The sequence below is a fragment of the Helicoverpa armigera genome, chromosome 17 (genome assembly GCF_030705265.1).
Source record: "Helicoverpa armigera isolate CAAS_96S chromosome 17, ASM3070526v1, whole genome shotgun sequence".
NCBI lineage: Eukaryota > Metazoa > Arthropoda > Insecta > Lepidoptera > Noctuidae > Helicoverpa > Helicoverpa armigera.
Window position 1 is genome coordinate 3,376,167 of NC_087136.1, and position 26,582 is coordinate 3,402,748.

At 34.9% G+C, this 26,582-nt stretch overlaps 1 protein-coding gene across 1 annotated transcript in view; it reads left to right on the forward strand.

The window, feature by feature from the left end:
* The window catches only part of LOC110370380 (hemicentin-2), an 81,099-nt gene that overhangs the window by 2,196 nt on the left and 52,321 nt on the right, over positions 1-26,582 (forward strand). The window contains exon 2 of the mRNA XM_021326152.3: positions 16,806-16,971. Coding sequence (XP_021181827.3) covers positions 16,932-16,971 — 40 coding nt within the window. The 5' untranslated portion in view covers positions 16,806-16,931. The remainder of the gene's footprint in view (positions 1-16,805; positions 16,972-26,582) is intronic.

Below are 26,582 nucleotides of genomic sequence, written 5' to 3' on the forward strand. Positions count from 1 at the left end.
ATTCCAAAGCATCAAATACTTCTACCATCATTAATTCAAGCAAAGCAATTTACCGCGTGTTAGTCTGATTTATGCAATTAGTAGGCAAAGCACCGGGATTTCATTATCTGTATACCGATTAATATTGTACTATTGATAGTAGCTTAGCTGCACTAATGTCGGTACATTGAGACCGAGCTTATGTGTTGCATACAAACGGACAGACGTAATCTTAGTACACAAGAGCGAGCTTGTAAATATTGATATATGTAGATTATTGAAATGATATTAATGTAAATTACTGTTGATTAGTTTTGATGATAATTAATTTGTCTCGAAGTTTTTTTTGGTTAACACATTAAATCTGCTAAGTCTTTTCCCAAATAAGAATGTTGGGGTTGGCTTCCGGTCTTAATCGGATTAAGCTGACTATCAGGGTTTTGGTATGCGTGTACATGGAGTACATAGGAGCAACTGCTTATCTGACCTCCTCAACCCAGTTATCCGGATAAGACTGTTTGTCATACTATCTGGCTTCTGACTGTCCGTAACGACTTTCAAAGTGGTCATCACTCATTGGTCATTTTTAGGGTTCCGTAGCCAAAATGGCAAAAACGGAACCCTTATAGTTTCGTCATGTCCGTCTGTCCGTCTGTCCGTCTGTCCGTCTGTCACAGCCGATTTACTCGGAAACTATAAGTACTACAGTGATGAAATTTGATGGGAATATGTGTTGTATGAACCGCTACAAAAATATGACACTAAATAGTAAAAAAAAGAATTGGGGGTGGGGCCCCCCATACATGTAACTGAGGGATGAAATTTTTTTTTTCGATGTACATACCCGTGTGGGGTATCAATGGAAAGGTCTTTTAAAATGATATAAAGTTTTCTAAAAAACATTTTTCTTAAAGTGAACGGTTTTTGAGATATCAGCTCTCAAAGTCGTAAAAAGTATGTCCCCCCCCCTCTATTTTTATAACTACGGGGTATAAAATTCTAAAAAAAATAGAGGTGATGCATGCTAATTAACTCTTTCAACGATTTTTGGTTTGATCAAAGTATCTCTTATAGTTTTTGAGATAGGTTGATTTAACTGTAATTTACGGAACCCTTCGTGCACGAGTCCGACTCGCACTTGGCCGGTTTTTCGTCTTGAGCCTTTACAAATTGTCCGATACCTCACTACATACTGCTCCGTAGATTTTTTAAGAACCGACACAAGCTGTTTTTTTCCTCTCAAGTGATCTAGCCTTCTCTTGGCAACGAGCTAGCTAGTAGATATACCTAGATTAATAGAGAAATGCGCAAATCTATTGTACACGGAGAACCAATAAAATGAAATAGCCGATAGCGGTTACGTCATCGTGTTCAACGATAAATCATTGGTGTTACAATTTTGTCTCTTTGTGTTCGGAAATAATAATGTCATAGATGTTTTCTTATGACCTATCAAATGAATAGTTTTTGATATTGAGATTTTATAAGTGGTAACTTAGAATATGGACTTTGTTGTAAATCGATTTACATCGTCTTCGCTCAATTTTCCTAATAGCTGTCATCGTTTGATCCGATGGTTGTCAATTGTTTGCTGTCACAAGTGTATGCAGACAACTATTGGGTAGTTTGTTCGGGTTTTTCGCGCAATCGTCCAAGCGGAAAATCCTCTAGTGTAAGAGCGCTGCTAGGAACAGCGTTTCACTGCTTAAATATAGTGAAGCTTGCAGTTCATCATTATCTTTACATTCTTCCTTTACTTACGTCATAAGTGGACGGATATATTGTTAGAACAAGGTTTTCTTGTTACAAAATGTCACATTCTCGTAAACGATGCTTTGGCGGTAGGTACTATGATTTTAAGTCAAGAATTGCTTTCACTTTTAAAAACTCAATGATTGTAGGTTAGGTATACATACATAGAGTGTTTATGTATTCTGGTAATTAGAATAAACCTAAGTATATTAAAGTGGGTCAAAATCTTATTTAAAAATCCAACCATATAAAACGTAAGCTTACTTTATTCTAGCGGAGTCCACCGCATTTTTATTCCGAGGTACTAATTTCACTTGTCTGAATAAATACATTCGTATTTTTGTAAGCCCCAAAAGCACTGTGAAGTATCGTTAAGTTATAGGGTCCTGTTACATGCAATGGCGCACGTTGAGGCACCTCATTATAAAATATAATGAGAACGCTCCACGCAGCTTTGTTTTGGCCTCAAATTCGATCGAGGGTGACAGTTATAAGAATTTGTGTTCAAATGAAGGGATTTTGTTACAGATGCGTTGGTTTTTTGTTTCTGATTTATTGCTAGTGTATGTTATGTAATCTTTTTGATCTGGGAAATCATCGTGTGGACAGCGGGAGGGACTCAGTCTAACCAAGGGGTATTGGGTTGCCTGGGTAACTGGGTTGAGGGGGTCAGATGGGGCAGTCGCTCCTTGTAAAGCACTGGTACTCAGCTATATCCAGTTAGACTTTAAGCCGAGCCGGCTCGGAGGATGATGGACAGTGGGAGGGAGTGTCAGACTTTACTGCCGTTCCTTCTGGAGCCAATTGCCAAAACTTTTTTGTGGGTCTCAGCACGCTCATCTTATCACGCCTTTATATTCTCAATGATAGCATATTTGTTTGCCGTCATATTTTATTAATACAATCATTGTTTTAAGCATTTTTCCTGAATGAAGTACTTAAATTATTCCTAAAAGGAAAATGACGTATGTTTTTGAGGAAGACAATTTTGGTAGAGATGTTCTGGGAAATTCGCTTAGCCAATTAATTTTAGCAATATTTTCTCTTGAAAGTTCTTAACGAAATTCTCTCGTGGAGCATTTTTGCGAATTCGCCTCCATTATAGGATACAGGATGGTGAATACATGTTATTGTTTTTATACGATATTATACCTACATATATACACAATAAAAGTTATACTTAAGAGATGTTTAAGAAAAAATCTTACTTATAAACGTGGCTGAAATAAATCATTTTCTTAGCAATGTCTTAAATGAGCTGTCAAATTAAGTAGCCTCACACCCTTGTTTAACCCGCTAATTATCAAAATGGCTGGATTCTTACCAGCTGATTTTTCATTTCCGGTTTATTGACAGCTCAACTTTTTAATTTTATATTTTACGGATGCCATTGTTGCCATTACACAACGTTTTGATGACAAATATTTTTTTAAGCTACCAACATTCCGGTAGTGTTGAGAAATTAGTATGTTTTTATGTCATTATCTGTTCATTACTTAAGACATGCTTAAGCAACGTTTATAGGTCAAAATAATTTAATCACTACTTAAGGCTTTAAGTAGTAATTACTTAAAACAATGCTTAGAAGATGATTTGTTGATTTTTATAAGTAAGGCTGTAATTCTTTATCACATTACACTAGTAGTAGTACCGATTGAGTGTAAAAGTAAAACAAACTGATTCCCATATTATTTTTAACTACATTGCCCGCGGTTTCACCCGTGTCCCAACATAGCAAGATCGTGATTAAAACTCCTGTGTCCCTTCTAATTTTCAGCTTAAGTGGTTCAGCCAGTCTTGAGTTATAAGTAGTGTAACTAAAACAATTTTCTTTTATACCTTTGTATAGATATTGTAACCAGTTACAGTATATAATTTATTATTTCAACTTAAAACTACTTAGATATATCGATACCTTTCTGAAATGTTTTCAATTCCTATAAATTGCTTTGGGAATAAAATAAAGAATGGCGTTATTATTCTAACTGATAGGAAATATCTCGGTTTATATTTTATCTGTTCTATTAATGTAAATCGTTTGCATCATTAATGAAAATGCGAAATGTTTTTTGCTTTTTTCTCGGTATTTATGTTCGTTTTTGTAACGAGACTGAAAATCTAACTGCCAAGGTTTCTGTTTATTTGTTTTAGTTTTTGTGTAATACATGACAATTTTCAAAGTCTGTGAAACAAAAAAAAAAACAGCTTTAAAAATTTAGACTGATATGCACGTCTTACAGTCACGTCTTGTAAATATTTGAAAAAAAAAGACTAAAACTGTTGAAAAATTTACTTTTACACCTCGCAATTCATTATTTATTTTAAAAACGTGCGAAGAATGTTTGAGTTTTGAAAAATGAAGAAAGATCAACGCATGAAAATCAACATAGGGCTTAGGTACAAAGTATCTTACACAAACAAAAATGTAATTCCACGAAATATCTCTTCCAAAGCGCTCTTATCCACGAATATCGACATGAATACGTAATTAAGATCTCAACTGACACATTTTATCCTTCGCGAAATTTATTTTAAGTTGACGATAGCATTAGCGAAACACAAGACGTCTACCAAACAGACACTTGGCATTCGTAAAACCTTTTTAAAAATCAGTAATAGGATTCAGGCGGCGCGAAATGTTTTCCCGGTGCCTACTGCGCTTAACGCGGCTTAGCTTAGATTTTCAGCACAATCCGCTTTGATTGCACAAACGCTTTCCCGAAGCGTAAAATTTTTACTGCTGCCCACTACGGCGATCGGAAAGCGGACGACGGACGACTACATTTTTTTAACACAAAAATTGTCTAGTTTCCTTTTCGATTTTCTCCACTTCCTAAACGCAGATAAATTACTATCTGCTTGCTTTAAATCAATCGGGAAAACCTGGTTTATATTTGAAACTCAGTCGCTGGAATATTTCTTTGAAAATGTTCGCATTGGAAATTCTACGCAGCGTACATAATACACGAACCATCGTCGTATGAGAATTAGCTTTTAAACGTCTCATAAGCAAAAGGCGCCGGAGGGCCATTAAAGTAATTCAGTGGCTCATAAAGGCATTGTGTTGTTTAAACAGCGTAATTATACGATCTTGTTCATAACATTTTGCGTCATTTTTCTTATCTTATGAAATTAAGTTACTCTCATGTTCCCTTACGACTATTGCCCTTTTACGATACGTATTCGCGTAATGACTATACGGGGATGTGTAACTCGGTGCTCGAAAAGCACTCAGCTACAAAGTCTAACTTTTCCAATATTTTTCCGTATCATGGGAACGGAAAGTTTCTAGATAATAAACGTGGGATTTCTGATTGAAGGCTCTAGAGAGCTGATACAGATTTCCTCTGTGACGGTGATTGCACAAACGCGTATGGAATGGTTTTAAAGGGCCGCAAGTGTGATTAAAAGGCACGCATCGGCGAATGTTTTAATGCCTTTGAGACCGTTACAGAATACGTGCCTTTTGAGGCGCTTTTCCGAATGTCGTCGAAATGAATGGCGTAGCACATACGTTCGTTTCTGATATGCACGTACCTACATTGCTTCTAACGAGTACCTAGTTAAACCTCTATTTAGGTAAGAATAAAGTATGGAAAAGGAAAGAAACCATATAACTACACTATAATGTACTTATCCTTACAAACACTTAATATGAGTGTTCTTATGTCAACCCATAAACGAAAATTCCTAAAAATATCACCTTACCTATTCGCTATGATGTAATATTACCTGCTGTGAGGGGAAATTGCCATGGATGGGAAAAATATTAACGCTCCGTTGTTATGCGTAGTGTTGATATTTCTCCTAGTTTATTGGGCTTTGTAAAATAAAGTGAGGGATGTGTTCGAAATGTTTTTGAATATTTGCACTAGTATCTTGTTCATGTATTAAAGCTACGTATAAATTATATTGATTACAGGTAACTGAATAATATTTTACATTAGAACTATATTTAAAAATCACTATGTGTTTACCTATAATTACTATTTTTTCATGTTCCACTAGTTACCACGTCAATTTGCCCGCCAAAAGCTTTGTAACCTAAATAAACTTTCGCAAGAATTTGATTGATAGTTCTAAAAATTAAAGCAAAAATAAAAATAAAATTTACTTTATTTCTATAGAAAACTGACATTCCAGCCCCAATTAAGCATGAAAATTTTCACACTATTTATAGTAACAACAAAAATTAATTCAAAAAACAAACAAATTATCGACTTAACTAAATACATTCGACAACAGTTCGTATTAAATTAAATCTCATACACATTTGCAATTAACGTTGACAATGATTTTCATTAATAAGTATTGATTTCCATTAAATATTTAATTAATAGTGAAACATAATCCTTGTTGATGTTTGAATTTGGGTTTAACCTATAAGTATATCGCACACCTACATCTAAAAGGATTAACTCAAAAATCATTTTATTTTAGAAAAGTCCTCTAAAAAAGTTCTGTATACTGTTACACCTTTTTTATCGTCCCACTGCTGGGCACAGGCCTCCTCTCACACGGAGAAGGATTGAGCATTCATCACCACGCTTGCTCAATGTGGGTTGGTGATTTCACGACTATATAGTCCAGGTTTCCTCAAGATGTTTTCCTTTACTTTTTTATCAGCCATTGGTGTCCAAGATATACTTAGAAAAGTTGCATTGGTACTTGCCTGAACTGGAATCGAACCCACACCCTCGATAGGTTGGTTCTATACTCGATAGGTTGGTTCTTTACCCACTAGGCCACCACGACTTTTTACTTACTGTGTGTGTGTGTTCCGGATAGAAAAATGCTTGCACGCAGCTAGAACACATTTTTAAATCAGTTTTGTTGGTCGATGTATGTATGTTCGTTTAAGGAAATTGATGGTATGCATAGCTTCAGAAACTAGATTTTTGGGTTAACCCCTTTTAGATCTAGGCGTGCAAATGTGTTTAATCTTTTGATTTCTTATTGACCTACTTACGTAGCTATTCAAACGTGAATTTACTTGGAGTTTCTTTTAGTTAGTTATTCTTTCTTTCTTTTCTGTTCTTTCTTTAGTTTCTTTGTAGTTTATAGTTGTTGATATGTTTCTTATGGTAAGTGGTTTCTTTTTATAAGACTTGTATGTAAAAGATGTGACTTATGGATGAAGAATGGAAAATTGGCGAATTAGAAATGTAGAGCTACTTTTCAAAATTCACATATGGTTAAAAGATATTTTGTTTATTTTTTCCCTACTAATTTGTTGTAATATTATAATGAACATTAAATATCTTCTTCCTTTTACTTTGAAATAGTTAAATAAAGAAATAATAAAGCCATTATCTTCAACACTATAATTTATGTCACCGTCCAATTACCAAACATTCGGTTACCGTCATATATAATTTAAATTGTTACATAATGGTTACCGACTTACTACGGTTGTGTCCATGCCATATAATACAAGCTCATAGTTTATTTATTGTATTAACATAATGTACAGAATGATAAATTATTGAATATAGCAGGTGTTACATTGAAAAGCGATATATTATGGATAGTTTGATGAGCTCGATACAGATTTATGAATATTGGTTATATAGGCGGTATTGATTGACCATTATTATATTATTACGAATTCCATACGAAATATTTTATAAATGTAAGTTGTAAATGAATTCTCTGAAAAACTTTGTATTTATAAAGTTAGCGATTATATTCATTTGTTCGTAAAGATCTGGGTTTTGCAAAATTTAAAGAAAAAAAAATACTACTGCACATGAATGAAGTACTAAATGATTAACTTCAGAAATGCAAAGTTATTTGGCGCTGATTGAAAGTCATCTCCCAAGCCTTTTTATCAACTATGTTGTTGTCGGCTTCCAGTCTAACTGGATGCAGCTGAGAACCAGTGTTTTGCAAGGAGTGTTTACTGTTAGTGATAATAAAAAATATTTCCGGAAACTTCCTAAAAAAAACTTTTAAGGTCAAAACTATGCCTCAGAATTCCACCAACACTGTCCTATTTTCGCACCACCGCCAAAAATAAAACATGCGAGGCTTGATTACACAAACGTGGATGTGTTCCGAGTGAAAGAGCTCCGAGCCACTGCCGTGCCCACAGTCAACCGTGCCGTACCCGATCAAAGGCATTAGCACACACTCAGCGGAGCTTGAACATGGATCTAACACGTTTTGATGTTTATACTCTCGAAATTATGCAGCCAAGCCTTAATTAGCGTAATTGATTCACTAAGATCATCGGTATTGCAGGTTTCCGTGTCGGTATCAGTCGTTTCTGGTCGGGAAAGGGGATTATGTTACTATGTGTTACTGCACTTATGTTATATCTAATTGGAGAAGTTGTTATATCTAATAGTGATAATCAGAGTAGTAGTATTTTCTCGCGGATTCATTCGTGTTCTAAAGGAAATATTGCGGCTGGATATAATGGAGCCTTTGTCCTTTCTCAGGCCAGTTTTCTTTTTTCCTTTCTCATTTTTAGACTTTTGGCTATCATTGTGCCGAATGTCTATTTAAGTCGTCTATATGAATTTGCTGAAGTAGAGTCCTACGTGTTATTGGCTGATAGAACAATATAAAATATTTTATTAGTATGGGATTTTTATTTCTTGTATAAAATTCAAATTTCCCATGATAGAATTTATTACTACTTCTAGTTTAGATAGTATTCATAACTATGGACAACGTATGCATGTATAAACATTCGTATTCCATTTGTTAAAAATGTTTTACTTTTCTATAGCAAACACACACTTCAATTTGTTCTATTTACAAACGTACATAGATTTGTATATTTTATTTGATTTTTTTTAGTTGTTCAGTTATAAAAAACTAAGATGGAGCTTTTAAGTACCAATTCCAGTTAACTTATAATCCAATTATCACCTACAACGAAGTCTCATTACTAAGAAAATAAAATTATGAAAGAAAAATATTTCGAAGAACAGAATCTTACTTATAGAAACAAAACTTAAAAACCATGTCACGTCCCACGACACATATTGGGATCGCATGATAGAATGCGACTTGGCGTCTCATGGGAATCTCTATATACCACTTGCTAAAAATATAACAAGTTAATTAAATATGCTTTGGTTTTGTAAATAAGACATCTACATAGTTAGGTATATAAAAGAAAGCTACGTATGGTTCACTACTTATAACTTAAGAACAGCTTAGAATTTGGAAACATATTGGTGGGAAGACAGTTTAAACGCGTAACGATGTAGAATACCACAGGCTGAAGTTAGTGTGTGTTTTTCAGTCTTTAATCAAAAGATTTATTTTGAGCAGTAGGTTTTATTTCTACCCATACTGACTCACACTACATTCGGTTTTACGTATAATCAGGTCACAAAACATCTGCTTCTGTGCAGAGTAATGAGCGCACTTCCAACTTTTTACGGTAAACGGACTGGGCAGTGAGCCAAGACAAAGAAAACCTATATGTTTATTATGTCCAATGTGTAGTGGGACTAACTACAGAACGTTTCTCTGGACATGAGACGTGGACGGAATTAGTTAGCCACGCGTGGTTAGCAGGGATTCTTAATTAATTCTAATTAAATAAAAGTTGAAATGGGTTACTCGTACTGGGGAGATAGTTGGCTATCAGTCGCAGTTGCCTGTTGACTGAAGGAAATACAAATATGTATCTTTACTTCTAAACTATAACTTATTAAGACGCGCATTTTGTGAGTTAGTAGGAGATAATGTAATCTGTAAAAAAAAGACGGGATCTGGCGAACCGATTTTGAAAATTCCTTATCGTATTCAGATAAAAAGTAGCCTACGTATCATTCTTATGTATAAGCTGTATTACCTACTGTCAACTTACTCCAAACATCATGGTTGTAGGTACCTTAACCAGTTCATACCGGTTTAACCAATACTGGTACAAAGGGTTCTGTTTGTTCCTATTAAACAAAGATATAGCAAACTGGCTTAGACATCGTTGTCTACAGAGGCCACATAGCTAACTATATTCCGTACGTTCGTCCGGCTTAACTATGACGGATGTAATTGCCAGTCGGTAACTTTTCCTCTGTCGCTTCACCAAGCAAATGGAAATAAGTTAGTAAAACTTTCGTTAACAATGAATAAAAGAACTTGGAACTTTCCCCGCTGGAGTATCTCTTACTTTCTTATTATTATTTGTATTTATTTATTTGTTGTTATGACAACTTGAATGATATTTGTGCAGTTGTTTAATTGTTGTGATTTCTTGCTCGTTCGGATGTTTTTGCGGTGTATTTACACAGTAGGTAAGATGGGAGCTTCAATATTGGATAGTCGATCTTTTACTTAAGCAGTTAGTAGGTAGGTTTAATTGATGTGGTATTTTATACACTTTCGACAGTCTCTTGACAGAATGTAATGAACAGACACAGACAACTTAATTTGTCATGGATAGTTCATCATTATTCGTCAAGTCAGTATTACCGAAGTATTTCAATGTATGAAAATATGTGCCCTAAGCTTTTCTTCCACCCGTGACCTGATTAAATATTCTTCACGAACCATAACAAAGCGCATTGAAACGTGCACACCAATAACAAAAGTTCCCACTCCCGTCCGGTCCAATTTGGTTGCGAAAGCATTAAATGTGTCACTGGCAAGTTTCACTCGATTGCTGGAAACGCGGCAATATGTTAACAGCAAACCCAGCCGTATTATACTCATGAACAACCGGCAAGTTTGTAACGTGTATTGTTATAACCAGTTCCTAGCTTGTCTTACGAACTTCGCAATTCAATGGGTTATGTTGATTTAATCAATCGTTATCATTGATTGAGAGCGTCGTCTTACAATGTTGGTCTCCAAATAAGTATTTGTTATGTACCTATGGTCTATGGACGAGTTATATTCGTGATTTTTTATCGTTAAAAAGCAACCTTTATAATGTCATAGAAAGCAACCATATTGCCATTGATACCATGAAAAATTCTGTCTAAGAGCTGCTGCTTCGAAGTGAAATATTAAGAAATCTGATAGGTTAAAAATTAGAAAATCAAATGTACAGTCACAGTATTATTACTGCGACAGTATTATCTTATATGATATAAATGCGAAAGTAACTCTGTCTGTCTGTCTGTCTTTTCTTCACGCCTAAACTACTGAACCGATTTGTGTGAAATTTGGTACAGGCATAGTTTGAAACTTGAGAAAGGACATAGGATAGTTTTTATTACAAAAAAAAATAAAAATAAAATTATTCCGGACATATAGCGCCATCTATTGGTCAAATCAAAAATCTGCTGGTAGTCACTATTCCACGCGAACGAAGTTGCGGGCAAAAGCTAGTATTTATATAAAGTGTACTTATGTGTACCTTCATTGCTCGATACCCACCACATTATAAACTGCGTCATGTTCGCATGTGCACTTTGATGTCACAGTTGACTGCCTCAGGGCCAAATGACCACATGTTCACCCTGCAGGCTTTAATTTGATATAAAATGTAAATAAACTGTTAAAAAAACCACATACGTCCGTGACCTGAAACAAAATGGCGACGAGAGTAACCACAACTACAATGGCGTGATAAATCGGACAGATTTCATGGTCACTTATGAAAATTAAGCTGTTTAAAAATCATGTAGAACTGGATCACCTAGAGAACATTTTCATATTCATATTTATTTTCATACCATAATGTTACAACGATGTTACTAGGGGCTTAAAGCTAGGTACATAATATGGACCCTGTTAGGGCACAGCAAAAGAAGTACAATACATTTACAGTACATTTACTGTCAAGTCACAATAAGGCTCACCCTATCACGTGAAATAAACATCTTTACCTTGTGAACAAATTGGGTGCAGAAAATAGACAACATGATCTGTAAGTTTCATCATTAAATAGAAAGTACTCTCCGCGTGAATAACAATCTTGCTTTCACATAAAATAACACAACAATGAACACTAAGGATTATGATAGTCAACGTTAAACAGCAAAGCTGTCTTAAGTTTTAACTTTAGTTGCGTTGAGTCAGAAACTTTTGTAGCGAGTAGGATAATACCAAGTTAACTCATCATGAATAATGTTAGTGAGTTTTATGAGAAACTAGCTGTTCCCCGCGTTTTCACACGTCTCCGTAGCCAATGAGCTAAAGTGTTACAACTCTCATCTGGATCTTTTTCATAGACATCAATGATTCAGAGCGCGATATGACGATTCTGTCAATTGGGCAGCCGGATCTTCAATTTTTATTAGGCGGGGCAAAATCTGAAAAATGCCGCCCCGCCTACCTACTTATGTTTATTTTCACCTTTTACATCTATATAATATTAGCTATCAATATGTAGGCAGGCAGGGCCGTCTCTAGCTCATGTAGCGCCTGGGTGCAATCATCACCCAAGCGCCAATTATGTATTGAAGTACTTACAGTAGTTACAAGGAATATAAATAAGAACGTTCGAATGAAGTGCTCTTTTTTGGTAGGCAAAAGACTTTAAAAATGTGTCCAATTCATTGTATGCTCAAACTGTTGGCCAGGTTTAAGTTATGAAAGTCGAGACAGCCCAATGCAATAGGGTAGTTTCCAGGGTCGAAATAATGAAATAATATTTAGTCCGCTTTTTAGATAATCAAAAAATATTGGATACGTATTTTTTCTTTTTTTAATTAAACATAAAATGACAAAGATAATACGCTTCAAAACTTAGGAGTGGGGGCCTTTTACGTCACAGTGTCCTGAAAATTGTAGCAACTTGTGACGTCACACTCAACTTTAACACGCTATATCTTAACAAGTTCTGATCCAATTTAAAAAAGAAAAAATACGTATCGCTTAATTTTGGACAATCTACAAGACGGACTAATTATTATTTTTTAGGAAACTAGCCTATTGTGAAAAGTAGCGCGAGCGTAGCGAGCGCGCAAATTTTTCAATTTTGGGACACAAAAAGTTAATAAGTTTTAAAAAGCGCTGTAAAGTAACAAGCAGTCGGAAGCGCAAACTTTTTGTGGTTCTGAGGACTCCATAAAAAAATGTTTTCAACATTTGACTTAAAAAAGGTGAGACAGCGTGGACTTGACTTACGAATCTATTAAGGCAATGCAGGTATATATGTTATGGACCATGTGATTAATTCGGGCATTATTTATAATGCCCGAGCATTATGAATAATGTCTAGCTTTATCGGGCCAAGTGATTAATAACTACCTTAACTTCATTATTTATCACATTGCACGGGCATTATTATATTGCTACATGATAGTTGGGCAATTTGATAATAAAGCTATATTTTATGCGGTGCGAGGGTGGCAGATGTTCTAAAAAATAAATCATGTTACTTGCTACATATTTTATGATTATTGTTTTAAATTATATGTTCTATTTTAATGGGAAATTATAAGTCTAGCCACAAAATTATTTATTGGACAATTGTCATCTAATTTACTAACTCGGCCTCGTTTTTCTTGATCTCATTTTTCTTGGCTCGTTTTTTTTATGGTAGAATTTAATTTGGATTCAAAACATTGTATTAGAAACTGAACTTAGTGACGAAAACGAATCGCTGCAAAACCGACTCCACGTAGTCTTGTCTGCCCTACCCCTAGAGTGCAATTCAAAACCGCGTAGGCGCGGAGGGGCGAGGCGGCCTGCGAGCGTGGTGAGCGTGAAAACCATCTGCGACGTTAAGCTCGCATGGGACCGCCGGAGCCCCGCAGCGCCGGAGCCGTGACAGAAGCCATGCTTGCTGCATGTTGCGTGCTTACTTCCATGCTCTGTCAATTGATATGGGATGTGTTATATTTTAAACGTACTGAGTAAAAAAATTAGAAGCTAAATAAATATATTTTATGATGTCATTTAATAGTATTTCAGAAGTTTACTTTAGCATGCTACAAATTTAATTGTGGCTGACTTAGTAATTTAGAAGGCAACATACATTTTTGGAGGCGAGTAATGATATTAAAAAGAAGCCTGTTTAAATAGCACCCTATTTTAATTATATTTTCTATGTGACTTTTATTTAGAGAAACGAAATAAAAGTTAATTATGCCAAATAATGGGTCCGATCGCTTAAACTTTAATTTATTTTGTTTTATAATAATAAGTCATTTGTATAAAACAAAGATATGTTGTAATTTTTTTGTTTTAAATTTAATTATATTTTATGTTTTGTTTTTAATATGACTTTCCTTAACTTTTAAATGCAAAATCTAGTGAATTTTTAAGGCAGAAGTCCTTCATAATTAATCCAAATCATGAGGCTGATTATTTAAGTGGTTTAATATTTAGTTTATTTTAAGTTAAATGTCAATAACAATAAAAAAAATGAAATTTAATATGTTTGTATTACTTTGCTCAAACGGCAATATGTATAGTGCCCGGTCAATTTGATTATTTGAATAATTATTATCAAATTGCACTCTCATATTGGGCATTATTCATAATGACCGGGCATTATGTATACTGCCCAATTTATCACTTGGTCCATAACATATATAATATTTCGCGAGCGAAGCGAGCGCGAAATTTTTTGAGCCTGCGACACAAAATTATCTGATCAAGTATACTGACACTGACAAGACTCACAAATTAAACTGGGAATTAAGTACAAATAAAAAGAAAACGTGATTAGAGACCGAATCAATGACCGACGACCGAGTCAATAAAAATAATAAACAATCAGAAAAACAGGACATACATTGTCATTTAACCGCGAGCGTAGCGAGCGAGAATTTTTTCACTTAGTTGGAGGATGTTATAAGTAAAAAATAATTAAAATGATCAATCAAACAAAGCGAAGGCGACTTTTTTAGGAATTTTGCTTGTCAGTATCGTGATACAATTTGGAACTTCCTTATCATATGGTGCAATTTCATCCAAAATTCCTGGTGGTGGGGCGTCCCGCGGCGCCCCTGAGACCGAGGCGCCCAGGTTATTCGCACACCTTGCACCATAGGTTAAGGTGGCGCTGTAGATAACTACTACAGTAATCTGTTATGTAGGATTTAAAATAAAAATAAATATGAGTCAGGAATATCCTGGCTCATAGATGATCGCAAATAATTTTTAATCAATTTTAGTTTGCTAAAACTTCGCCTCGTGAATAATAAATGTTCGTGCAGTCATGCAGCATGACTCACTCCGCGCTCAGGGTATCGGTCAAGTTGATATGGCCATGAAATTGCTGTACTTGTGCTATTTTTATTTAACCGTTAATTTTTCCGTGGTCAAAATTAGTTATCCATTGGTCTGTGAAGTGTGAGTTTTACCGCCCCCTGAATTTGCCGCCCGGGGCACAGGCCCCGGCTTGCCCCCCCCTAGATTTTAATTTGTAAGGAAGCACCCACAATTCTACAGTAAAAGAGCAGACATCCAAACAAAACACAAACTTAGACATGGAAATAGACTCAATCTACCAACCTCACGATTAAATATGCATTCCTCTAGTGCGTTTGTTACGTCCATTAAAATCTACAATAAATTACCAGAATACATAAAAAAACACTGAATCAAATAATATATTTACCAATAAACTAAAACGATTTCTCTTAGATAAAAGCTACTACACAATTGACGAATATTTCAAAGATAAATACCAACTAGGGAAACTAGGATAACTGGAATAAACAAGCAGTACTTAATATATCAATTTAATTACCTTACTTACCGTGCAATACCTTTAATTAGATTCTTACTATTGAGTCATAAATAAAAAAACTACAGCTAATTTATAAATAAATATAAATAAATAAAATAATTAATAACGATTAATACATAATATAGAATATTTATAATATAAATTAATAATATATAAATAAACGAATATAAATTTAATAAATAATATTAAGTAAAACGTAAATAAATCTACACAGAAATAATACCTACTCAAATATCTAAATATAATAAGATTTTCTACATTTAATTCAATATTAATATGTTTAAAAAGCGCTCTTCGTCCTCTCCTCTAAAAACTAACTTTGCTGTGCCCGACAGGGTCCATAATTGTTTCTTTTAATTTTACCCACCAGCCTGTACACATTATGGAATGCAATAAAGTTATTGAGTATTGAGTATTGAGTATAGATCCGGGGCTGCAATTGGGCAAGCAAATGTAGGCAAACTTAGATTTTATTTAAATACAAAGAGATATGCGTGATAAAACAATTGAATCACCCAATGCTAAAAAGGATTATGTTTTTTACTAAGGTGACACAACAATTTTGTTTGCAAACAAAGCTAGTACATAGGTAGGTATACTGTATTGAAAAAAAAATTATATGATACTATGTTTGACGAATAGCTATGTTTGTTTGCCGATTCACTGACAACTCTATAATCATTGTAAAACAGAGTGCCTAGTGCGAGTTTTGCAAGTTAACTTTCTCGATGCGTAAATTATCATACAACTTAATTACGTAGTATTCATTTTTGACATGTTTATTTCATAAAGGCTGTCATCGGCACTTGGTCGTATTATAAACGCGCTCACTTGCGAAATAGTAAACGTCATTATCCGGAAAAATGAATGAACGTGCTATATTCTAATCATGTCATGTAGCATATGACTCTTTACTTCAGCCAGGTTATAATTACGTATCGAGCGCGTAAACTTACAAAACTCGGAATCAGCACTCTGCTAACGTAACCCGATAATACACCAACACATCATTATTCTATTCGATTAAACGAAGAATCGAATAGAATACTTCTATCTCGGGAACAACAATTGAAAACGATTTTCATTTCAACAAACCATTGTGTGTTTTCTTGGTATCGCAAAATTTTTGAAATGGCTCCATTATGAGTCAGAATTTGCAATGCTGCAAAAATAAATTTGTTTTAAAATAACAGTGTAACGAAATTGCATACTGTAGACTAAACAGTCGGCCGATAGTTGACCGATAGTTGTTTTTTTTTCTAAAAAACTTGGTCCCAATTAAAGTTTTCAGTCGGCCAAGATACCTGATCTTTGTAATGTACGTATTACCGTTCATCTTCATGCTGACTAATGAGTCCAAACAAACTATCGGCCAACTAAAAGTCTGTAGTATGATACTCTAAAGCTCCATAACTTGGTTGTAAGAAAAATGTGAATTGACAATGTTTTTTGTTCACAGGTCCATTGTGCCGGGTGAATAGTGAATGTGACTGGCGATGACAATTTAAAGTGAACTTCTACTAATGAAGATAAGTGATAAAGGAGTGCGTTTGCCCTAATGATGTGAAAAAATAAAACTATCGTGATGTGGTTTGCGGCGTTGGTGTGTTTTTTCTGTCATTTAGGTAAGAATAGATTTGTTTATTTTAACTCTAGTCTTTCAGGTGTGATGTGACTGAAAGTTTTTTTTTAAAGCGTTAATGGTTAAAAACCGATCGATTGTGTTTATTCAGTACATGAAAAACAACAATAATATAGAATGCTATTTTATAATTTTTAGGAGTTATTTTGAGCTACAAGATAAAGCGGTTTTTATGATTTAAAAAAATCTGCGGGAATGTTAATGTTGATATCATGTATTTTTATCGATTAAATAGTAATACAGCACTATCGGTGCATACAAGTTTTGGGTTTTGGGTATCCATTGATGGCTTTTGGTTTTACAAAAAAAAGTAATTTGATTCTGTTATTTTTTATACAAGCGAGTCTCTAAAAATTGCAGTGAAACCTCCATTGTCACGTTTTGCTGCGTTGTCGCATGTTCAATCATGGTATTCGGACTATTCCGTAAAATTTCATACGAGCGTGGTCATGAACTGAGAATAGTGCAACGCGAAGTAACTTGTTCAATATGGCGCGAATGAAAATTGAAATTGGAATACGTCCACCGTTTTCGGCAAATGTTCGAGAATTGGTAGCTTTTTTTCTTTTTTTTTTATCTGACATTCCGAGTAAAAGCTGACAGTATCTTTTTATTGTAATAAAAACCTTGCGCGCCGCCCTGGATAAATCCACAAAGAAAGTAAAACGAGCACTTTTTCTTGTCATCTGGACTAGTTTTCTTAAGCCGCGTTTGCAAAGCATTTCTGAGACCTAAGTTTAGTGATATAGAGTTACGTTTTGCTTAGGTTTTGTTTTCGTAATTAAATATTTTTTGAAGTGGAATGAAGTCAGCTTAGATAAAGTTATTAAATCGTTTTAAAAAACTCACTCAGAAATTAAATAATATCACGAGAAAAAGTAATGGTAATGGTTTCTTTTCAACAATTTTTTAATCACTTTTGGTGTTAAATGATCTGTGTCTCTTTAAACTTCGTCAAATATAAATAAGATAGTACTTCTACTACATGAACCATAGAAAAGCAATAGTAGTTGGAACATGACACACTGCCCCCTACTTTGGACAGCAAAGCCAATTAACTTGTCGCTCCCAACTGATTTTAGATTGCGCTGAATTCTTGTTGCAGTAAAAAATCTTGAAAAATCGTGCGATGTCATTCGATCTTAGTAGCGGAAAAGTTGTTCAATTTTATCGACAGTAAATCTTTCAGTAAAATGCTCTAGAAATAAATGTCAGACTTTTATATTTCAGGACTAAATAAATATCCTGGATATCATTTAAGTAGGTAATTAAAAATTATAATCTTCTTTTAAATAAAATTATAAATTATAATTCTTAGGTAAGTTTATATTTTAAACACGAGCAGCACTCATTTTACACAAATTCCGAAGAAGACATTTCAAGTCTACTACTTTCGTTGTAGAATAAATATAATTAGGTATATGATCACATATCGCTATTATCTTCTAGCTGTTCAGCTTAATTACAACACCACTGCAACTAAAGTTGTATTCGAAATACGCCCATAATGTTTTTATCAATCTAATAATATAAATGGCACCAAGCACTGCAACCCGTAACGTTGTCATAAATTCCAGAACCTTCCTTTCAATCTTCATCTTCAATAACTTAATAGGAACTTACATTCCAATAAGTAAGAACATATTTACCAATTTGATAAAGCGCATTGCTCCAGCTTTATACCACATACAGCTTGCTTGGCCAGATGGCGACCCAATTAAGTTGTCAGTTCTAACTAACGCTGTTATGTAGGGCCCTTTAAAATTACATCCACCGAACTGCTGGGTGCAACGACAATCTGATATTAGTCAGCTATGGTGAAGGTTAATTTTCGACTCGATAAGGAATTTAGTTTTGGGTTTAAGCATGTCTGTTTGTTTATTGGATTCTTACAGTTAAATTGTCTTAAGTTATTTACATTAAATTGGTGTAGAAGTAATATAATAGGTTTTGTAACCTCTTGTATGTCACTAATTATAAAACAACAGAAAATCAATTGTGCCTCGCGTGTATCTGCGCTCCGACATACAACGGGTTAATCCTGACATTTCAAGTACATATCTTTCCTACAAAATACACAAGCGAATAAACTTATTTATAAAATATTTAAAGATGAGTTAAGCAGCCATTACCTACTCCATACATATTCCTAGATGTAAGTACCATTCTGCATATTTCCGTGGTCCCATTAATTTGATAAGCAACTACACATGGTCATACATTGGTAAACATTGCAGTTGACACTATGGCATCGAATAATGTGTCACACACAAACAATAGCCAGCTATTAAATCCTACTAATTGTGCTCCCAGAGCTCAAATGCCAAATACCTACTTACTTATATTTTACATGCGAAAGTAGTTCTATCAGTCTGCCCGGCTTTTATGCCAAAACTGAAAAAAATGAGTGAAAGGCACACCGGACACTAGAGCCTGATACATATTTGTTTTATTTATTTATTTCACCCAGGCATCTAATACCGTATATAAATATCATAACAGTAAATCATATACTCATTTATATTTTGTATTAACAGCTTAAAACTAATGCATACGAACTGTCGGCGTCATGTTACGCAGCGACAAATCATTATCTGCCAGTCAACCATTGGTTGATGCTACTTTTTATCTGGGAGCGATAAGTAGTTTCCTCGGGACGTGGATGTAACCGCGGGGAACAGCAAGTAAAGCTATAAATAAATGTTTAAATTAAATTCCTGAACTCGGTTCCAATTAGACAGTCAATTTACTGACAGATGATCAAAATATAGCATTTCAGGATAATGGACCTAGCAAATCAAATATGGCTACCAATTTGATTATGAATTTAGTTCGGACTATCATTGAAATGAGTTTGTTTGCTGATTAATCAATCAATCATGGTTGAATCGAATTAAATGACAGATTCAGCTGTCTATGGTTTATTTGACACATAGATGATACTGCAATTTCGACTTTAATTTTGATAATTTTTACTCTCCAAATCGTATATTCTAACAACCACGCCACTGACTACTACATAATGGGTGATGAATTTTGACAGGTATATATTGCTTAGTTGAACTTTTCAGTTAGATACAACTATTTTACTGTTTTAACTAATACGTTAACCAAACCGCAAGCAGTCGTCGCAAATCGCTGGCTTAACACCAATGGACCATTAATATAATTAATTAATGAATCTTTAACCAATGGACGTCAATTCCATGGCTCGCACGGTTATGGTTGAGGAAAGTCCGTCTCGTGCCGGGATAAAAAACAGTCTAACTCTTTTCTCAGAGTCTACACTATCTGTGAACCAAGTTTCATCAAATGCCTTTTGTAGTTTTTGGATCGCAAGTTTGTACTTAAGTGTTATAAAAAAGATGAAAAGTAAGCAACAAAGTAAATATGGATAACAACGTTAAATCTTGCGGTTCAAGCACGCCAGCTTGCAGCTAGGCAGCTTGCCACTTAATTAAGCTGTCACTTTGATTTAGCTTATTAGCAGAAGTATAAGTTATGGAGCTGTTGCTTGCACGTGAGTCTACTGAGGTATCTTTTGTACTAAATTTTGACTGTTGAAATATAAAGCATGCTATATTTTTTCCCATAAATTATAAACACATAAAGAGTTTCATTCACACACGCTAACACAGAATACACCGAGGTGAAATAAAAAGTAGGGGCCTACATTATTTCAAATCAAAATAGGTCTACATAAGATCTAATATAATACCACTATTCAATTATTTATCATAATTCAATATTTTTAACACAAATCCTACTAATATTATAAACGCGAAAGTTTGTATGTATGGATGTATGGATGTTTGTTACTCTTTCACGCAAAAACTACTGAATGGATTTTAATGAAACTTTACAATAATATAGCTTATACATCAGAATAACACATAGGCTACAATTTGTAAACATATTGTTCGAAATACTAAACCTGCGCAGACGAAGTCGCGGGCACCAGCTAGTATACATATAAAGTTTAACTCATAAAAAAAATACTTTAGCAATAAATTACAGACTCACACCCCAGCCTTGTTCAGATAAATAATATTACGTACATTATAGATTACATAATACTTATTATATACAGAGTTATTCAAAAGCCACATTATTTATTGCTGGCAACATAATATAATAGCTTTTCTTAATTCAATATTGCAGCCTTTTTTGCGCTAACACACACATTCGAAATTTAAATCTTCTTTCTGACGCAAAAATACAACCAAAGAGGTACGAACTCGCATTAACAAACTTTTTAACCCAAAATGTTCTACGGAGTCTCATATACATGTGATGATAGATATATTAATTCTGAGAGTGGTTTAAGCGTGAAATAACAGTGGTAAGACACGAGCCCACCGCCTAACCACCCGTTGCAAAACCAATTTGTGTTAAGCTGTCTATCTGTGAGATAGAGAGGCGTTATATGTGTGAATCATCTCTCAGTTTGAGGGGATAGTACAATTAGTTGCAATTTTGGAATATGTAGTATTGCTAAAATTTACCATGAGTGCTTATAAAAGTGTCCATTTACCTACTAATTTGTTCATAAGTTCAGTTTGCTGTAATTTCATATCCTAAATTGAAACGAGTTAACTGACCATTGTGCCCCCAGCATACAAGTGAGTAAACAGCTTACAAATAATTTGTTAACTTATGGTCCTTATGCTTAGCTGACTTCTAAGCTGAGCTACTTATCTAATCGATTCCGGCGTGCAACGAATGTACCTACATGAAAAACGAAAAGTGTTTGATAAATAACCTAGAGATGATCGGTTTGTGGCTTACGAAGCACATATTTACGAATTTACCCCTGTTACCGAAAATGACCCAAAATAGCCACTTAAAACTAAAAAACCGTTAATGTGATCGTTTCGTCGATAAGTGGCGTCAATTACCGTATAAACCAGTTAGGCTATTTTCCGACACGTATGACCCATATCCCGATGGCTTACGCTTCATATAAGGCCAGTATGTTCAAAGCAGCCAGATGTTCACGCTCAGTTGCCCTTATGTATGCATTGACTCAACTTCGCTTCAAGACACAACGTTAGAAAACTTTGAAACAACAATATAGGAACAAAAGTTCGAGATAATACGGTTATGCTGTGAATGAAAATATGGTTTGATATATTTTGGTAGTCAATAGAATATAATGTAAATATAGAAGTATACTATGGGGAAAGTATTCTTTTACTATTGTAATCATGATGCTGTCTACTTAATTCACAGTGCATTCCGAATTTCGACTATATTCTTACTAAAGGAGTCTTCATGAAGTCTGGCTTACATACCTACATGTCTTTGGTTAATACTATTTTATCTTTCTAGATCTACAGTCTGAAATATAAAATTTCCCTGCCATTATTCCTCTATTTTATAACCACTTTCTACTGTTAATCTTTCAAGATAGTTTACCAGGATAACTACTAACGTAAGCAGACTAGCAGCAAGCTAAACTTAAGTCCCACGATGCCATAGACAGTGAAGCTCATCCCGAGAGCCAGCCTTTTATCAACTATGCTTTAGCCGCCTTCCAGTCTAAATAGATACGGTGGCATTTGAATATTTTAGACAGAGCTACTGGGATCTGCTATCTGACCCCTTTAATTTACTGGGAAATACCGATATTCTGAGGTAAAATATAAAGCTGTCTACTGCTGTCGTTGGTAATATTACAAATACGAAATTAGACTGTCTGTATATGACACTTTCACGCTGAAAGTATTGAACCGGTAGAAATGAAATTTGGTATACAGATATTCAAGAGCCTCAGAAAGGACATAGGCTACTTTTAATTTGGGTGTCTGAACATATTCTCGGAACAAAGGAATCTACTTTTACTCAACTATTCCATTTGATGAAGTATCACAAAATATCCAATAGAACTTCGTTCAAACAGGGAATGTGCTTCGTATCCACTTTCAAGGATACACGACAAAGAGAGTGTTTGGTTTTTAAAGTGATTAAACACTTAAACGGTCAATTTCTAGCAGTAATGAAGAACAGAACTGACCACATGAGCAATTTTTAAAGCCATTGGAGAATACCTTAATATGTGTCTCGTGTTAACGACAAGGAATTTACGGCTAATGCAATGTCCTCCTTTTTTGGGAGGTAATGTTAGAGAAACATTTTGTCTGTTCTTTCTCTTCTTTATAAGTTTTTGGCTATTTTGTATTAAAGTTATTCAGTGGGCACTGATATATAATATCAGTAGGGTCCTTCACGGCAAAAGCTTGCCGAGGCTGAGGGATCTGTTACATAGGTATCGTGTTTCTGGTATTTACAACATGAAGAAGAAAATACGTCAAAATTCTTTCTTCACGCTGTCAATATATTGTCAGTCGACATCTGATCGCATCATAGAACACAACAAACACATTTCAATGCTCAGCTTCAGCGATTGAATTTGCGAGAAGGCACCAGAGCGTCTCCTATCTAGGAGCACACTGAACTTATTTCGTACAAGGCAGCTTGCTCCAGATTCGATAGAAATCAGATATAGAGCGAAGGTGTACTCGATATGCACAAAGCTTGAGAGTTCGGGCAATATAGCTGAGCAATATCTTAGAGGTAGGAAATGTAATTCCCTTGATCGCTTTAGCCGAATATGATGTGTCTTGCTGCATATACCTCAATAGATCACTTTGATGGTGGAGGAAATACCTAGAGTCGTGAGGGTCAAGATGTAATATTATTACACGAGTTTCAACCAGTGGTTTGATCCATGTCTTGTCGGAAAAACTACTTTCATCTGTTTAAAAGTAGAAAAATAGTTGTGAAAAAGCTAGGCAGAGGATGGTACTTACATTTGACCAAACACAAAATAAACTCTTCAGAATTTTAATATTAGTACAGTAACATGTTCAACAAAATATAAATTACAACATAAAGAATAAAAGCTCGAATAATACTGCCAAAAACATAAAGCCTATTTCGTTTAAAACTCAGGTAATGTCAACATTGAGTAGGTTTAATATTCCAATCCAGTTTTTTTATTTATTTTAATATCCACCGACCCTGACAGTGTTTACAAAACAAAATAATTACTTTCATTTCGTTTAATGCCTAAAACCTTTTTTTTATTTGACAATAAAGAGATAAACATGAAGTCAAATGAAATAAAACCTTATATAAAACACAAAGATGACTAACAAGCGAGAACGTAGGACGAACATTTTTGTTTTTTTATTAAAAAGTAAGCTCTTTTATATCGTTTTAATGTGGCGGTTTTTCGCCATTTCGATGGCTTTGATTTCATAATGTTTAATACTCCAATTTGATTTTTTATTTATTTTTCTGTTACAATAGAATTTTATAGCGGTGTGTTCAGTTCCATTCTTTTGTGTTTGATACGGATCGTGAACTATAAAAATCGGTAAAAAAACTTTTAAGTTAAACGGTTTTATCTTACGTGCACTGAAAACTAGAAAATAAAAAAAAACTGTTACTTACCTATAAACCTACATAGGTGGTCCCGGTCATATTAGACTAAAATAAAAACGTGGGGCCCATTACCTAACTATTGCTGTAATACTTTCTTCTAGAGGTTCTACTTACTATATTTCTACTTACTATAATCGTAACTGGAGATTTTGACAATCAATAATATAATCAGCCGTAGCGGCTTCACCAGCGAACGCCGAGCTCACGATCTACCAAAGTATAAAGATATGCTTTGCCATAGGTAGGATTTCAGAGGGCCCCCACGTGTGGGTCTGTGGGCGGTGAGTGGGTCTGTGGGCGGTGAGTTCGGGTGGCTCATCGTCCCTCTGTCTTCCTAGACGACAGACCCGTGTCGACGGCGCGCGTTGTTCCACGCGCTCCTCAAAGAGACGTCAGCAACCCCAGCGGGCCCAGCAGGGCTGGCCTGCCGGGGCTGCGGGTTGTTCGAAAGAGATACCGCGGCCCTGGTACATAAAAGGCCTATGACGGAACACGACGATTTTAGTCAGTAAAAGTCTGACACTCCCTCACCGCTGCTAACCCACAGCGGGAGGGGTCATTTGATGATTTTACGTCGATAAAAAAAAAGAGGGCCCCCACGTTTTTATTTTAGTCTAATATGACCGGGACCACCTATGTAGGTTTATAGGTAAGTAACAGTTTTTTTTTATTTTCTAGTTTTCAGTGCACGTAAGATAAAACCGTTTAACTTAAAAGTTTTTTTACCGATTTTTTATTTTCTAGTTTTTAGTATTTAATGAAAATGCCTACCGAATATTCCTCATTCTATATATGGGTCAGCAGCAGTGAGGGAGTGCCAGACTCTTACTGACTAAAAACCGTTGTGTTTCGTCGTAGGCCTTTTATGTACTAGAACAATCCCGCAGCCCAGGCAGGCCTTGCCCTGTTGGCCCCGCTGGGTTGCTGACAGTATTCTACTTGAGTAGCCCTTTCATTTGATACCCATATTGAGGGGGTTGTGGAAAAAATATGTAATCCGCCATTTTGTACCGGCGGCCATCTTGGATTTATAATGTTATTGATATTAGTATATTGTATTGTCATCGGAATTAAAGGTGTGTACCAAATTTCAGATCAATCTGACAACAGCAAGGTACTTAAATTTGAATTACTAAATTTGACCCAAGAATAAATAATAAAACAAACAGGGTAAGCTAAATAAAACCGTTTAAAAAATGTATCAGACAACAGTATTGTAAATGAAACCAACTCCTATTAGGGATTTATTTGGTTTGTTTTTTAAATGCTGAGTGCTGAGTTTTTATTTTCTGTACAAATATTTATTTGTAAAATCATAAAGGAATGTAGAAATTACAAGAGTATAACTCGGTGATTTAATACTTTTCTAATAATTATGAATCGAGACCTTTCAGTTTTGTAAGTACGACTGCTTTTGATTAAGCAAAGTAGCACTAAAAAGCCATTATCTTCTACAAATCTTATGTATATTTTGTTTGTTTATCCCCAATCTCTATAACACAGTCTGTGTCAACCAAAGAACTTAAGCCGCAACCCCGTCTGAGGACAGAACACGGAGTAAGAAAAGATGAGCAGAGATGCCATAATGTAGATTGATCAGGCGCCTTCTTCTAGGTCAAATTCGTGCGGTGGGCATGACCAAAACTATCAGTTACGAGTGAACTAACGAGGCGTTTGGGTTCTTTGAGACATCTGTCAACGGTTTTTGGTATGGTCGGGTTCAAAGAAGGCGTATAAGTGCGGAAATAGTGGCGTTCGTCGTCACGTGCATTTTGGTGCGCTGCTTACTTACTTGGAGATTTTTTACCATGGCACCTCCGTTCGTAATTTTGTTCTCCATGACAGAATAACTGGATAATCTACTGATTGTGCACAATCCTTGCCTAGCCATTTAGACTGAAAATTAGGGAGACCCTTATCCTAAGAAGGCTTTATTCCGGATCATCCGAGATTACACAGACCTAACCAAATATATTTGAATATAAATATGTTTCGACACTAAATAGAATTGGACAGGACAAACATTGATTCATTTAATTTATGTGTGAACAGTGTTTGAATGTTTGATTTAAATATTGAGTTGATACATGTTGATTATAGTATTTGAGACCACATGATTTCATGGAATAATTTCATTGTTTTATC